At 48.8% G+C, this 15,025-nt stretch overlaps 1 protein-coding gene across 12 annotated transcripts in view; it reads right to left on the minus strand.

The window, feature by feature from the left end:
* Positions 1-243: 243 nt before the first annotated feature.
* LOC124049843 (histone-lysine N-methyltransferase 2C-like) overlaps positions 244-15,025 on the minus strand; it is a 52,349-nt gene continuing 37,567 nt past the window's right edge. For 9 of the 12 annotated variants that reach the window (XM_046371927.1, XM_046371925.1, XM_046371924.1 and 6 more), the window contains 27 exons: positions 14,551-14,931; positions 14,216-14,323; positions 13,163-14,134; positions 12,806-13,078; positions 12,511-12,690; positions 11,954-12,115; positions 11,740-11,875; positions 11,495-11,609; positions 11,187-11,362; positions 10,926-11,038; positions 7,551-7,688; positions 7,259-7,307; positions 7,005-7,090; positions 6,807-6,917; positions 6,305-6,514; positions 6,092-6,219; positions 5,793-5,988; positions 5,472-5,681; positions 4,991-5,370; positions 4,737-4,849; positions 4,150-4,286; positions 3,910-4,037; positions 3,596-3,797; positions 3,396-3,512; positions 2,497-2,570; positions 2,130-2,238; positions 244-1,442 (listed from right to left, as the gene is read on the minus strand). In XM_046371927.1, the coding sequence (XP_046227883.1) occupies positions 1,350-1,442; positions 2,130-2,238; positions 2,497-2,570; positions 3,396-3,512; positions 3,596-3,797; positions 3,910-4,037; positions 4,150-4,286; positions 4,737-4,849; positions 4,991-5,370; positions 5,472-5,681; positions 5,793-5,988; positions 6,092-6,219; positions 6,305-6,514; positions 6,807-6,917; positions 7,005-7,090; positions 7,259-7,307; positions 7,551-7,688; positions 10,926-11,038; positions 11,187-11,362; positions 11,495-11,609; positions 11,740-11,875; positions 11,954-12,115; positions 12,511-12,690; positions 12,806-13,078; positions 13,163-14,134; positions 14,216-14,323; positions 14,551-14,931 (5,097 nt within the window). In that variant the 3' untranslated portion in view covers positions 244-1,349. The remainder of the gene's footprint in view (positions 1,443-2,129; positions 2,239-2,496; positions 2,571-3,395; positions 3,513-3,595; positions 3,798-3,909; positions 4,038-4,149; positions 4,287-4,736; positions 4,850-4,990; positions 5,371-5,471; positions 5,682-5,792; positions 5,989-6,091; positions 6,220-6,304; positions 6,515-6,806; positions 6,918-7,004; positions 7,091-7,258; positions 7,308-7,550; positions 7,689-10,925; positions 11,039-11,186; positions 11,363-11,494; positions 11,610-11,739; positions 11,876-11,953; positions 12,116-12,510; positions 12,691-12,805; positions 13,079-13,162; positions 14,135-14,215; positions 14,324-14,550; positions 14,932-15,025) is intronic. The other 3 variants (XM_046371919.1, XM_046371923.1, XM_046371922.1) reach the window with 3 other exon arrangements.

Consider the following 15,025-nt stretch of genomic DNA (forward strand, 5'->3'; position numbering starts at 1 on the left):
CAGGAAACTGAGAGGCTGGTATCAGACCACAGATTATAACCAGATGACGGACTCTGCCACTAACAAGGAAAACTACCATTTAAATGTCGAGAAACAGGACAAATTCAGTTCATCCATTGTAAACGTTAGAACTGTATTTGACATAATGTAATGGGGACGTGATTCTAACTTTTAAACTGCTCTCTGAAGTAGTGAGGACCTACCAAAATGTCCCCCCACCCCACACACACACACACACACGCCTTCAAGATGTAAAATATTTTATTTTCTGTAAATGACTCTAAATCAGATTCCACATTTTCCCCAAAGCAAAAAACATCATCATCATCATCATCACACTCTGTTTACATCCAGTAATAAAAAAACAAAAACAAGGCTTTATGTTGTCTAACTGTACACATCAGCAGAGTCCGAATTAGACCTCATATGTACACGGCAGCAGGACTCTGGACGCCAGGAAGTGAAAAAAAAACTACCAAAAACACAAGACGCCTGCAGCCAAAAACGCTGGGTGAAAAACAAAAAACACGAGAAGACACGAAACGCACATGAAGGCCGCAGTGAAACCTGCCCGGCACTCAGGAAGCACTTTGTCTGTTCACAGTCTTCGTCCAATAGGAACGCACCGCCTCCAGCACCGGGACAGGAAACTGAAACTTTATTTAAAACTCGAACAGAAGAACGCTCTGATCGGCAGGTGATGAAGGTGAGGATGAAGATGTTAAGGTGGCTCTCGGTGGAGTGATTTCTAAACGTTTTTGTTTTCTTTTGAATTTATGATACAGATATTTACAAGCTGCGACTCCGGACCTCGAACTCACCATGGATTTAGAAAATAGCTTCATTCAGTAATAAATACAAACAGAAAAAAAATCTCTTATTTTACAGGAAATGAACAGAAACGCAGGGAGGAGGAGGAGGAATCAAGTATGCTTCTGTGGGAATTTCTCTGTTTTTGTAGTTTTGTGACTTTTTAGTGCAAGTTAATGAACCTCCCTTTGAGGATGACAACATTCTGTTATTTCAGTGGCGTTTACACTAACATTTACACCTGTGGTCGTTTTTACACTCAATATACACACAGAGGACCAGCCTCGTCATAAGCCCCGCCCCCTGGCCTGTCAATCACTCACCTTAACCCCGGCCACCCCCATATATAACAACCCCCATCATTATTACCTCTGATCAACTCTGCTGTGATCAGTTTTATTATTATTACTGACTTCTGATATGACGCGTAGCTCCGCCTACAGACCGATGGGTGATCGACGTCCAGCTTCAGCACCAAGAGAAACGGAGGCAGAGAAAGAGCTGCCGGTGTGTGTGTGTGTGTGTGTGTGTGTGTGTGTTCAGTTCATCCATTTGCGGCAGTTGACTGCTCCGCAGTGACAGGGGATCTTGTGCTGATCGTCCTCCAGGTCAAACTTGTAGTCGTAAGACAGCTAAGAGAGAGACATCAGGTCGGGGGGGTGAGACAGTGACAGCAGACAGGTTAGTGTGTGTGTGTGTGTGTGTGTGTGTGTGTGTGTGTCTGACTCTGTTGAAATGTGTGCTACACTGCGAGTGTTACAAGTTCCACTGTTGAGTAGAACCAGTTCAGGAAGCAGACGTGATGCAGCGGAAGACGACTTTAGTTCCTGTCAGTCCTGCTGTGAACCTGATTCAACAAGTTGTGTCACGTCTGAGGAAGAGCTCGAGCTCCTCTTCATACACTATGTGGACAAAAGTATTGGGAAAGCTGACAATCACACCAACAGGGACTTTAATGGCATCTCATTCTAAACACACAGACAGTAAAGGGCCTTCAACAAACTGTTGCCACACAGTTGGAAGCATAGCATTGTCCAAAATGTCTTGGTGTGCTGAAGCATTAAGATTTCCCTTCACTGGAAGTCAGGGGCCGAGCCCAAACCCGGAGACCCATGAAGAGGGGTGCGTGGATACTTTTGTCCATGTAGTGTATCTTCTATGTACCATAAACGTGTACCATATATTTACTGTGTTTATGTCTCAGGTCTGCAAAAAGAATTTCCAATAAAGCTCTGATCTGACATCAGACTCCACACAATCACGTGGACTCATGAAGAGCTGCGGGACTGACGGACAGACAGACAGACGGACTGTGGTACCTCTTCTCCTCTCTGGATGCGTCTGCAGGAGCTGATGATGATCTTGTTTTCCTTTTCCACAGTGACCACCTCTGTGATGCAGTTGGGAGAACACGAGTGGTTGATGTACCTGTCAATCACACAGAGACAGAAGCGTCATTTATAAAAAAAAACAACTAAACAGCACCTCTAGAGGTACAGAGCGGTATTACACACAGGAGGAGCTGAGGCTAGCCGTAAGCATGTGGAAGTCTCTGCTACACAACACAGACCAGAGGACTGATGGCTCTTCAGTCTGGTTCACGTTACTCCTCACTGCTCAGGCCAGCAACAAACTCCCCCAACGTGATATTTAAAACCAGCTTGAACCGGTATGAGGCGCTCTCACCTGGCCGGTCCTCCAGTGATGGTGGCGTCAATCACAAAGTCGTTGTCAATCCGGAACATATACACACCGCGGTTCTACACACACACAAACACACACAGAATGAAACATCATGATGGATACGTGTTCACAGGTCAGTTGTGGTTTCGGTTTTTCCAACAGAAGCTTCAGGGTTAAAGTCGAGGTCACAGTGAAAGGTTTACAGACGTATCAGAACCTGAACTAAAGGCTGGACTTTGCTTACTGCTGGATCTCAGAGCAGCTTATGATGGTACATTCTGATTGGCCCACTGTGGCCTGACTCACACCATTAAAATCTTACCTGAAAGAACACAGTGAGTTTCTTAGAAAAGGTGTTGCTGATGTCGGCATTCTGATGTGGAGTTCCTCAGGGCTCTGGTCGTGGCCCTCTGCTTTTGCTTTATACATTTCACATCTTGACCAAATCATCAAGATAACGGAACACATTTCTACTGCCAAACTGACCACATTCAGTCTGTAAAGGCAAACATGTTCAAATTGTTCCAAATTTCAAGTTTAGATAATCCTAATGTAATTCAAACCTGAGATGACTCAGACCAGACCAGCCTGAGTAAGTAAGAGGAACTCCTGAGAACTGTGTGATGTGTTTTAGAGTGTGTGTGTTTGTGTTTTATGGGTTGCTTGTGGTCTTAATGCTGACACGTTAGTGCTTGTTTTTCTTATTCCAGCTTAACCTGTGGGAGTTTCTGTACAAAGTTTTGGAAGAAATAAAATCAGTCTTCCAACGTCTTAACTGCCGAAACAGCTGAAAATCAACAGGGATGATGATAAAAGCAACACAAGTTTCCATGACACCGGAGTTCAGCGATGATCTTCTTCTGTGAAGTGTGTATTTATCTGTGTATGTGTGTGCGTGTTACCTGTGATTCATACAGCCTCTCCTTGCGATTGGCTACTTCACTCCTGATGATGGTGCCGATGTACTCTATGACCATGGTGCACTTCTCGATGTCTCTGGCAGCGTACAGACCCAGACCCTGCACGCATACACACAGAGTTGGTTAGAGACCAGACCTTCAGACAGCAGGCGGATGTTCAGTCTGCAGTCCAGGTATCTCACCTGGATGCGAGAGCGGGCCAGGTAGACGTTGGTTTTCCACTCTGCCTTCATGCGTCTGTATTGTGATGACTTGGAGTGGCGGCCCTGGTGAGCCCCGGCCACAGACTCGCCCGGGGACAGAGAGATGACTCCAGGCACGAGGCCCACGATGGAGCCCACCGTGCCCTGACACCTGGGAGCGATGCTGGTCAACAGGTTTGGTCTGACACAGAGAGAATTCAGCACAACCAAGAACATTTCAGAGTGGTTGTGATCTGAAGTCAGCTTGTTGGCGTGCGTGTGTGTGTGCATGCATGTGTGTGTGGTGCCGTTACCTTTTGGTCTGGCAGGCTTTGGGCTCAGAGCGTGCTGAACCAGACGGGTTGAAAGCCAGAGGCCACTCCATGAGAGGGTTCCTGCCATAACGAAAGGTGTAACGCTCACAGGTCTCTACACCTGGCAACTACACACACATACACACACATACACACACACACACACACACACACACAGCATGGGTCAGCATGAGTGTGGATGAATGTGTGTGTGTGTGCGTGTGAGAGAGAGAGACGTACAGACTCTATGATCCGGGTCACAGCAGATGTGGTCAAACCAAATAGATCTTCTCCTTTCAGGTACACTGGGAAGAGCTTCAGAGTCCCACTGGAGGATCTCATCTGGGATATCGGCTCCAGTATCTGGTCCCACACGGCTGCAGACACACACAGAGGAGGACGTTTACTGAAGTACAGCTCTAGAGGTACTTCTCTGCTGGAGTTTCTGTTTGAGTTGACTCAGTTTTATTGTTTTTCAGCTCATTCTATTCACAGAAACAAGACTTCCTGTTTGTGCAGCTAAACTGGGGGCAGTCGTGGCCTAGAGGTTGGAGAAGCGGCTTGTGATCTGAAGGTTGCTGGTTCGATCCCCCCGCCGGACAGGCAGGAAAAATTTGGGTGTGGTGGAGTGATAAGACGGCTGATGTGCCCTTGAGCAAGGCACTTAACCCCCAATATGCTCCCCGGGCGCTTGATGCAGTGTGTTTCTCCTGTGTTTCACTGCATGTTGCATGTGTGTGTGTGTTTCAATCGGTGATGGGTTAAATGCAGAGAAGTAATTTCCCAGCTTGGGATTAATAAAGTAACCTGACCCAGGTGAGGTTTACCTTTGGGTGTTGGTCCGGTCAGTATGAGGTCATCGTATCCCTTCTCCACCACCTTCACTTTGAACAGCGGCTGGCCCTCCTGCTCCTCGATGTAGCACATGTACTTACAGCGTCTGCAGGGGCAGAATCATTGAGGATTTAGTGTAACAACACTGTAGCCTGAGGACCAATCATCTCCCTGAACTGTCATGGCCTCTAATGCCATGGCAGACGCACAGATCTCACCTTCAGACAGCGAGTCAGTGGAGGCCTACCTGTTGCTGTGGCGCATGCTCCAGTAGAAGCGGTTGGCATGGTAACCGATGGGGAAGATGGCAGTCTTGTTGTGGAAGGTGCTCATCTGCTGCGGGAGGAGCCTGCCGATGGAGCGGAACAGCAGGCTGCCCACCCGGAAGGTGTGCTGCCGCTCCCCGCGCTGCACCACGGCGGCAATCTGCCGTGCCTCGTCCCGCTGCACGTACACCCGCCGGAACACAGCGAAACAACGCAGCTCAGAGTCATACGGGTCAGAGGACATCGTCACTGCAGGGTCAGGAGTTGGCCCCGGGGTGGAGGAGGGCGAGCAGCTGGAGGACTTGTCCCCACTGACAGGAAGCACCTTAGGCTTATGGAGGTGACAGAGCATGGTCTTATCCTGGAGGACACATATAGAGCGTGTGTGGGACTGGGACGTAGATGGTGTCGCTCCGAAAAATGTTACACTGAGGCATCTGCAAGGTTTTTGCAGTATTTTACCTTGAAGAAGGTGCAGTGGGCCTGCAGTGCGCAGGTGAAGTGGTAAGTGTTCGTGCAGCGCAGGCGGTTGCAGCCACTCGTGGCTCCGGTCTGCTGACAGTGAGCACAGCGTAGTGTTAAACCTCGTCTCAGAGCCAGCTCCACGTTGATCAGGGCGCCAGCCTGAGTCTCGTACACCTCACTGGACCACAGAGCACAGTTCAGGTGGACCTAAGACACCGAGAGACACACACAGCTCACGATCTGTGTCTGCTGATCATCAGAGGCTGTCCCGGTCCAGACGAGAACCCAGTAGACCTGGCTAGAGCTCAGTAGACTCACCCACAGGTCCAGGTCCAAGTTCAGAAGTCTGGCTGGCCCATCAGTCTGTCCATCTCCTTGCTGGTTACAGAAGCAACACCTCCGCTGGTCTTTGGGTAATGGGTCAGGCTGCAGACACACCCCAAATTTCTTCAACAGAACATCAACTTCCTCTTCTGCTGGCATGGCAACAGCCTCATTAGGGACGCAATGGCTTCTAGTTAAAAGAGAAGGGAGAGAGAGATGAATGCTAACAGGCTAATCAGTTCAATCGTGATGCCAACAAGCTAACCTGCTACATGCGATGCTAACAGGCTGACCTGCTGAGTGTGATGCTAACGCTCCAGCGTCTCCAGCGGCAACTCCTCATCCTCTTCAGGTGGAGACTGGACTGTGAGTCCTCACCACCAGTGACCGCCCGAGGGCGGGGCTTTAACTTCACCTTCACCTATAAGCCAACTAAGTTAGTAAATCATCTAATCAATCACCCAGCTGATCTTAACTGTGGACATCCAGGTGACAACCACACCCACCTTCAGGCTGTGCATGCAGGGCTTGGTCTCCATGGTGATGCTGGAGGCAGGGGGGAAGGAGAGTGGTGGGGAGGAGGAGGTGGGGGGAGGTGAGGAGGGAGTGTCGAGTAGAGAGTGGACAGCGATGGAGGACATGTTGTTGGTGTACTGGTGCTGCGCTTGGCTGGGCGGGGGATGCTCAGAGCCCGACAGCACGGTGGGGTCCGCTGGCTGAGAACAGACGGACGCACAGACAGACAAATGTTATGATGTCATCCGGTACACATCATCAGACAAAGGTTAAATATGAGATCTTGAACTAGTATATAACAGCAAACAACTCCTAGCAGTACGGAGTAACAATGTCTCGATGTCTCTGTGTCTGAATCTGAATTTCTGGGTTATTTGTTTGAGTCCGTGACTTTCCTCCTCACATCTGTTTTCAACATGGCGGCCAGTCACAGATCGTCTCTGAGGTAGAAATGAGAGATCGGCTTTACAGTAACAGAATCCTGATTCTGACCTGATGTCTCACCGTGCTTACAGCCGTTCTGCTCTGTAGGTCCGATGTGTAGAGTGCAGAGCAGTCTGGACTGCAGAACACCAGGCTAGATCCTGGTCTGGACTGACCCTCCTGTAACACACACACACAAAGTCACTTCCTACCTGCCATCTTTGTTGTTTCACTGTCCAAAATAAACGGTTATCTTCGCTGTCCAACCTGTTTGAGCTCCCTGACGATGCGGACTCCATTTCCCAGGAGCGCTTTGCAGTAGCTACAACTCTGAGGCCTGACAGCACCAACAGCTGGAGGCAACAGACACACAATATAGAAAGTCATCAATCATAAGACAGGAGGCCGGACAGGAAGCAGAGCAAGTCAAGTAGCAAGACAGGCAGAAAGAGACAAACTAAAAACGCAACTAAAGATCAAACAAAGTGTGTGTCTGTGTGTGTGTGTGTGTGTGTACACACCTGTGTTCCCAGCAGCAGGTGGTCTCTGCTGTCTGCTGCCTGCTATACTCTGCACACATATCAAACATCAGTCAGTAAATCGCTATCACAGTTCCTGAAACAGCCTGTGGCTAAAATCAAAATCAAAATCAAAAACGATGACTTATTTTGAAAGAGGCTGTTTTTCAATGTTAAAAACACTTGACTTCTTTAACAACTGAATTAGTTGTTTTTAATTCTGATTTCATTTCAGTCTTTGGGCCACACAGGAGCCAGTACATGTACATGAAGTACAAGCAGTATTTTCTCTTACCAGTGCAAGCGGAACTCGGACTCCAGCCAGCAGGGCCAGAGAGTTGCGTTCGGGGCCCGCTGGTCGGCTCAGGTGGTAGTCAGTGGGGACCGGGACCTGCAGAAGCTCAGCCACCGCCGTCATCACACCTGCCACATTCTGTAAAGAGAGCCACAGTGATGTCACCAGGAGGGAGGGGCCACCAATGGCTCAACAAAGAACCGAGAGGAATGTCTTCCTGCTGGACTTCCTGCTGTAGTAAGCGTCCTACGTCATTTCCTGTTGTTGTGTGTTACGAGTAGCTCTGTCTGCGCTTTAATTCAACATCACTTAAGTTGTTCTACTATTCGCTGTAGCCAGTAATTTCACATTGTTACTATGAACGCCTGTTCAATTCAAACAATTCAACACTCACTTTAGTAATTTCATGCTAATCTTATAACCGATTAGCATTTGTTAAATTCCGCTAAGCTAGCTTAGCCTGTAGTAATTGGCAGCTCTGTAGTCAGAAACGTGAAGTTAGCGACACCAGCGACCACAGTCAAATGCGTTCCTGGGCCCTGAGCGGGCGACGTTGAATCTTATCTAAAACTGCTGGCTCAGGATAAGCGTAAGCACAGTAAAATAGTAATACATGTCGGCGGTAATGACACCCGCCTGCGCCAGTCGGAGGTCACTAAAATTAATGTGGAATCAGTGTGTACATTTACCAAAACTATGTTGGACTCCGTAGTTTTCTCTGGACCCCTACCCGATCTGACCAGTGATGACATGTTATCAATCAATCGCTGGCTGTCAAGGTGGTGTCCAGCAAACGATGTGGGCTTTGTAGATAATTGGCAGACCTTTTGGGGAAGACCTGGTCTCGTTAGGAGAGACGGCATTCATCCCGCTTTGGATGGAGCAGCTCTCATATCGGGAAATCTGACTCCCTGACAACCCAGAGTTGAGACCAGGAGGCAGAGCTGCAGTCCTACACGCCTCTCTGCACTCCCATTGGATTAGATTAGATTCAGCTTTATTGTCATTACACACAGGTACATGGCAATGAAATCCATTAGCACAGTTGCCCACCCAAAATCCCAGATCTGTCTGTCCCCAGACCACCTAAATTAATTAAATCAATTACAAAAAGAGCAGTCATACACAATAATCTTATAAAGATAAAATTAAAGTAATATGTGCAAAAACCTGAGAGGAAATGGCGTTCCTCCAAATTTATTGAATCTCGCTCAATCTGGCAAGACAGTCTTAGATTACATAGGAAGGCCCTATGGACTGCCAGAGCAGCCTGTTCCTCCAAATTAATTGAGGATAACAAGCATAATCCCAGGTTTGTGTTCAGCTCTGTAGCCAGGCTGACAGAGAGCCATAGTGCTATTGAGCCTTGTATCCCTGTGACCCTTAGTAGCAATGACTTTATAACCTTTTTTAATGACAAGATTTTAAACATTAGAGACAAAATTCAACACCTACTGACCTCAGCTGGTACTGATTTACTGGAACCTTAGAAACAGCAGTAGAACCACATAATCATCTTGACTGCTTTTCTAGCATTGACCCTCATCAGCTATACTCACTCATATATTCATCCAAGCCAACAACATGCCTCTTAGAGCCCATCCCTACTAACCTACTCAATGAAGCTTTACCCTTACTTAGCACCTGTCTATTAGACATGATCAATCTGTCCCTAATAACAGGTTTTGTACCCCAGTCCTTTAAAGTAGCTGTAGTCAAACCTTAAAAAAACACATACTTGACCCAGAGGTTTTAAGTAACTATAGACCAATATCTAACCTTCCATTTCTTTCCAAGATCCTTGAGAGAATAGTCGTCAATCAGCTATGTGACTTTCTTCATGGTAAGAGTTTATTTGAGAATTTTCAATCTGGCTTTAGAGCTCATCACAGCACAGAGACGGTATTAGTCAAAGTCACAAATGACCTCCTCCTGGCATCAGACAAGGGATTTATCTCTGTCCTTGTACTGTTAGACCTTAGTGCTACATGTTTTACTTATAAATTCAGACAAAACTGAAGTTATTGTTCTGGGCCCTGAACACCTTAGAAACAAATTATCCAGTGATATAGCAATGCTAGATGGCTTAGCCATGGCCTCATTTAGGAGTTATCTTTGACCAGGACATGTCCTTTAACACACACATAACACACAGTTCAAAGACTGCATTCTTTCACCTCCGCAATATTGCAAAAATTAGGGACATTCTGAGTCAGAAAGATGCAGAAAAATTAGTCCATGCATTCATTACCTCTAGACTGGATTATTGTAACTCCCTTCTATCAGGCTGCCCCAATAAATCCATAAAGACTCTCCAGCTAATCCAGAACGCTGCAGCAAGATTACTCACAACAACCAGCATGAGAGATCATATTTCTCCTGTTCTGGCTTCTCTACATTGGCTACCTGTAAAATTCAGGATAGATTTTAAAATTCTCCTCCTCACATATAAAGTCCTGAATGGTCAGGCACCATCCTATCTTAAAGAGTTAATAGTACCCTATTATCCCACCAGAACTTTGCGTTCCCAAAATGCAGGGCTACTTGTGGTTCCTAGAGTCCTCAAAAGTAGACTGGGAACCAGAGCCTTTAGTTATCAAGCTCCTCTACTATGGAACCACCTTCCAGTTTCGGTCCGGGAGGCGGACACCCTCTCTATATTTAAGAGTAGACTAAAAACTTTCTTGTTTGATAAAGCTTATAGTTAGGGCTGGCCTAGGCCGGCCCCTAGTCATGCTGCTATAGGCTTAGACCGCCGGAGGTCCTCCCATGATGCACTGAGCTCTTTCTTTCTCTCCATCTGCACACATTTATGTCCCATTAATGCATATCACTAACTCAACTTCTTCCCTGGAGTCCTTGTGCTTTCTGGTCTCGGTTCTCATTGATCGTGGTTGGACCTCCTGCTGTGGTCCTATTTGAAACTTACTGTGATTACTACTGTTTAGTCATAATCTATTTTAATTCTGTTACTACTCTGTACAGCTACTACCATTATTATTGTTACTACTACTGCTATCATAATCATCGTAGTACCTCCTGTATACTTCATTATCTACAGTTCCAGTGTTTCTAGTATTATTACTGCTGCTATGCATCTCTGCTTGTGTGCACCTTCTCTCACGCCACACCCCCTCTGTCTCTCTCTCTCTCTCTCTCAACCCAACCGGTCAAGGCAGATGGCCGCCCATCTTGAGCCAGGGTCTGATCCGAGGATTTTCCTCGTCACTGTTGCCGATTGCTTGTTCAAGGGGGAATGTTGGGTCCCCTTTACTACAATTTAAGTAAAGAGTTTGGTTTAGATCTGCTCTAATTGGAAAGCGTCATGAGATAACTTTTGTTGTGAATTGGCGCCATATAAAAAGAAATGTTCACCTGAGCTGCAACGGGGTTCAGAGTTATCGCTATGGTAACCAGGTCTGTGTTAGAGCAGGAGGGAGGACCCTGATGGTTAGGCTCCGCCTTCACTTCCTGTTTCACTGCAGAGCCTGAACACAAACACACACACACACACACAAACGAAAGGTGAACAGCAGTTCAGAAAATTGACTTGAACCATCAGGTTAATAACATGAAGTCTGTCTAATGTATTAATAACAGGGGATGAAAGAGTTTTTCCACCCTTTGAGGACTGACCTTTTCCCCATGCGCTGGGCATGATGGGTAATGTTGGCGACAGGCAAGGTGAGCGTGGCTCCAGTTTGATGAAGGAGAGGTCGGGGTACCTGCTGACCTCCATGTCGGCCACGCTCTCTGGAGATGATGATGGGACGAAGCTGTCCGGGCTGTCACGCTCTGATGAGTCCTGGACCCTGAGGAGGAAAACACAACAACAAGAAGAAACAACAGAAGAAGAAAGTCAGTGCAGCAGAAGGAGAAGAAGAACAAAAAGTCATGCTTCAACAATATTCTTGTAAACTTTTAGTTTTCTAAAATCTTGTGACCTGAGTTCTTCTTGATTGTTGTGTGGAGGAGTCGGAAGGGAGGCAGGGACATCCACAGTCTTAGAGGTGTGGTTTAGAGCCAGAAGCCCCTCCCCCTTCTGCTTCACACCTTTTACTGAGAGGAAAAACATGGTATAAACTGCTGCACTCCTTCATCGCCATATTCAGACACCGAAGCATCAGTGAGGTCCAGCGCTGATGCTCAGCTAACAGAAAACAACAGAGATGTGTGACTGTTTGCTCACCATCCTGCTCGCTGATGTCTTTCCTGGACAATTCCTCTGTGGTGGCGAAGCCGTTCACCAGTTTCTGCCTGGCAACGGGCGGGGGGGTAGGGGGCAGGGAGGCTGGAGGTGTGGGGGGATTACTGAGGTTATTCTGCTGGGGGAAGGGACAGAAGTGAGGCCGGTGTCACAGCAGAAGTATTGCAGTATTAGTGCAATATTACTACACTGGTACCTTGTATATGAGCTGGGAGTAATAGTCGGTGACTCCATCCAGACAGGCATTGCCAAAGGAGCCGGTCAGTCTGGAGTCTCTGCCCAGAGAGGAGCTGCCGTATGGCGGGAAAAGACTGAGATCCACCCCAAGAACTGGTTCCATGAGCGGCAGGACCGACAGCTAGGGGGCAGTGATCAATAAATGACTACACTGAAAACATGTTTAGCAGCTCCACAGGCAATCGGTATCTGATCAACTGTAAATTTATGAGCAACTGAGACCAATAAAACATGAGGAAAAGTCATCCGAATCAACTTACTATTCACTAAATCAAGAGTCAAGATGACTTCATTTGTCTTCAGGAGTTTTCTCTTTAATGAGGAATTAATTGAAACAACAACTATTGACAAAAATAAGTGTGAGCTTGTGAGGAAAGAAAACAGGAAGGAAAAACATTAAGGAAGGGCCAGGGTGAGAAGAAAGAAGGGAAATAAAGAAGGAAACAAACTCTCCAGCTGTGGGGGAGATGAAGAAGAAGAAGCAAGAGGAGCACACGGAGGTGCTGCCAGGTCTACCTGTGTGAGGTGTGTCACCAGCGGGTCAGAGGAGGTGGAGGAGTGCAGTGTCTTCTCCTCTTCCTCTCTCTTTCTCCTCTTGTTTTTGGGAGGAGCTCTGTCTTTCTCTGGGCGAGTGAGTCTCTTACAGCGCTGAGTCTTCTTCCTGCCAGAGGAGTCCAGGAGGTCCGGACTGTACACCTGGAGGAGCGCACAGGCCACACAGTGAGTGAGTGCTCTCTTCAAGGTCCTAGAAAGCTAACAAAAATTATTCCAAAATTATTATTTCCCTCTGGATTTTAACCTCTCTCCTCACCGTGTTCCCATGGGAACCAGGCCTGTCCTCTTCCTCGGACCGGACACTCTCGATGGACAGCTGGCGGTGGGTGGTGGTTGGGGCCTGGTCGGTGGGCGATGGCGTGGTGGCTGGGGAGGTCTTGTCTTTCAGCAGGTGCCTGAGCAGCTCTTTCCCCCCATCTCCGTCTTTACCTCCCTCGTGGAGAAGAGAGGGAGAGGAGAATCCTTCACCCATACCCTCTTCCAACTTCACCACACCTCCCCCACAAGCTCCTCCATCCTCACGCTCCTCCTGCAGGGACAACAAGAACACAAAATACTAAAAATCTGAGTGGAAAAGTCCTTCAGTCCCACTGTGATATTACAGGCTACTGACCTTAACCTCCAGACAAGCTGCAAACAGTGGAGCCCTCAGAGACTCTGCACCCACAACGGAGCCTCGCTGCTGGGCTGCAGAGGTGACCGACAGCTGCTTCTCCAGCTCAGATGACGGAGCCAGACCGCGGAGGGAGGAGCTTAGAGAGAAGGACACATCTGATTGGTCAATGTTGCTCCGAGTAGGCGTGGAACAGGCAGTGTCTGAGACAGCAGGAGTGGGTGGGGCTGTGTTGTCATCAGAGTGTGAGGACAGCGGCGTCCTGGCTCCCCCTCCTCCACCAGTGGTGTCATCTGCTTCTCTCTTCCTGCTCCTCTTCTTCTTTACTTTGTCTTCAGGGATAATGTCTGAGTAGAGCTGGATGAGGGAGGCGGGACCTCCCGAGGAGGAACAGGGGAAGGGGGTAGAGGGTGAGGAAGAGGAGGAGTCATGACCAAATTGATGAGCCTGACCTCCGGGTTGGGGGAGGGTCATTCCTGCTGTCCCTGTCCCAGCTGGTCGTACCTGCCCCGGAGTTGAGAGCCTGGCAGGGCCTGAGAACCTCGGTCTGGTCTGGAGGTTGGGAGGAGGCTCAGGCAGGTCCCTGCCCCGCTCTGCTATGGCCCCAGGTAACAGAACTGGAGCCGGGTGAGCTCCAGGGAGCAGAGGGCCTGCTGTGAAGCCCTGCTGGAGGCCTGCCTGTTGGGGGAACGGTGCACCCACCTGGTTTTGGTGCTGTGGGGGAGGTCTGGAGGCTGGGGGTGACTGGAGAAAGTCCTGGGGCAGCTCAGAGCTAAAGAAAGGCATCTGGGAGAGACTGTCCCCTCCAGGGGCAGGTGCTGCCCCGGCAAGACCTCCCGGCCCTGGTGTCTGTCCAACTCGAGCTCCAGATGGAGGCACGGATGCTACTCCGGCTCCAGGACCCACGGAGGCCCCAAGGAGGCCTTGCTGCTCCAGCTCCAGTCTCTGCTGCAGGGCACGATGACGCTCCACCTGAGAGCAGAAGAAAAGATGAACAACCATGGGTTTACTTCTGCATCCTGTAGTCTGAGCAATGACGGTGGGATGTTTCACCTCCTGCATGAGCTGAACTCTCTGCCTCTCCTGCTGCTCTCTCAGCCTCTCCCTCCTCTCTCTCTCCTGGAAGCCCTCGCTGAACGGGTTGTTGTCGTCAAAGTTCACCTGTGGGTCGCAGAGGCAGAGGTGGTGTCAGAAATTTCAGTTTCTTCATCAGGGCATCTCTGTAACTTTACTCTTTAAGAAGGCTGACTTCCTATGTATCTTCAGTAATAATAATAAGACTTAGGACAGAGTTTTTAAGCCTCCAACCAATCAAAATCAGTAAGAGAAGCCAGAAGCTCAAATTAAACCACTTTAACATAAACGTTCTGCTCAATTCCAGATGTTACCTGACGAGGGGGGGCAGCTCCGTCTCCTGCTGCTCCACTGGGTGCCACAGTGGGGCCTCGGGGGCCCGCAGTGAAGCCAGGCACCATGGCCGGGGGGGTCTGGGTGTGTGGGGAACCCTGGGTGGGCAGATGAGGCACCCTCTGTGCAATCACCCCTGGGGCCCTACCACTTGGGGTCCAACCAGGGGGGACAGTAGGGACACGGCCTGGTGTCGGACCACTGGGGTGGGGTTGCATGGACACAATGGGCTGGTTGAGGAGGGTCTGTGACATCATGGAGGGAGGAGTCGGATGCTGCTGCTGCTGCAGAGCTCTCTGCTGCTGCTGTTTGGTCCTGTAGTCCTCAATCAGCTCTGCGTGATCCTTCTGCTGCTTCCGGATCTGAACACAGAAAGCAAACATTGCAGTGATGTGTCTTAACTGAGAGCCTCTCGCTGCTCAGATTCAGCCCTAAACCTGACTTATCTGTTGTTTC

This window comes from Scatophagus argus, chromosome 18 (genome assembly GCF_020382885.2).
Source record: "Scatophagus argus isolate fScaArg1 chromosome 18, fScaArg1.pri, whole genome shotgun sequence".
NCBI lineage: Eukaryota > Metazoa > Chordata > Actinopteri > Scatophagidae > Scatophagus > Scatophagus argus.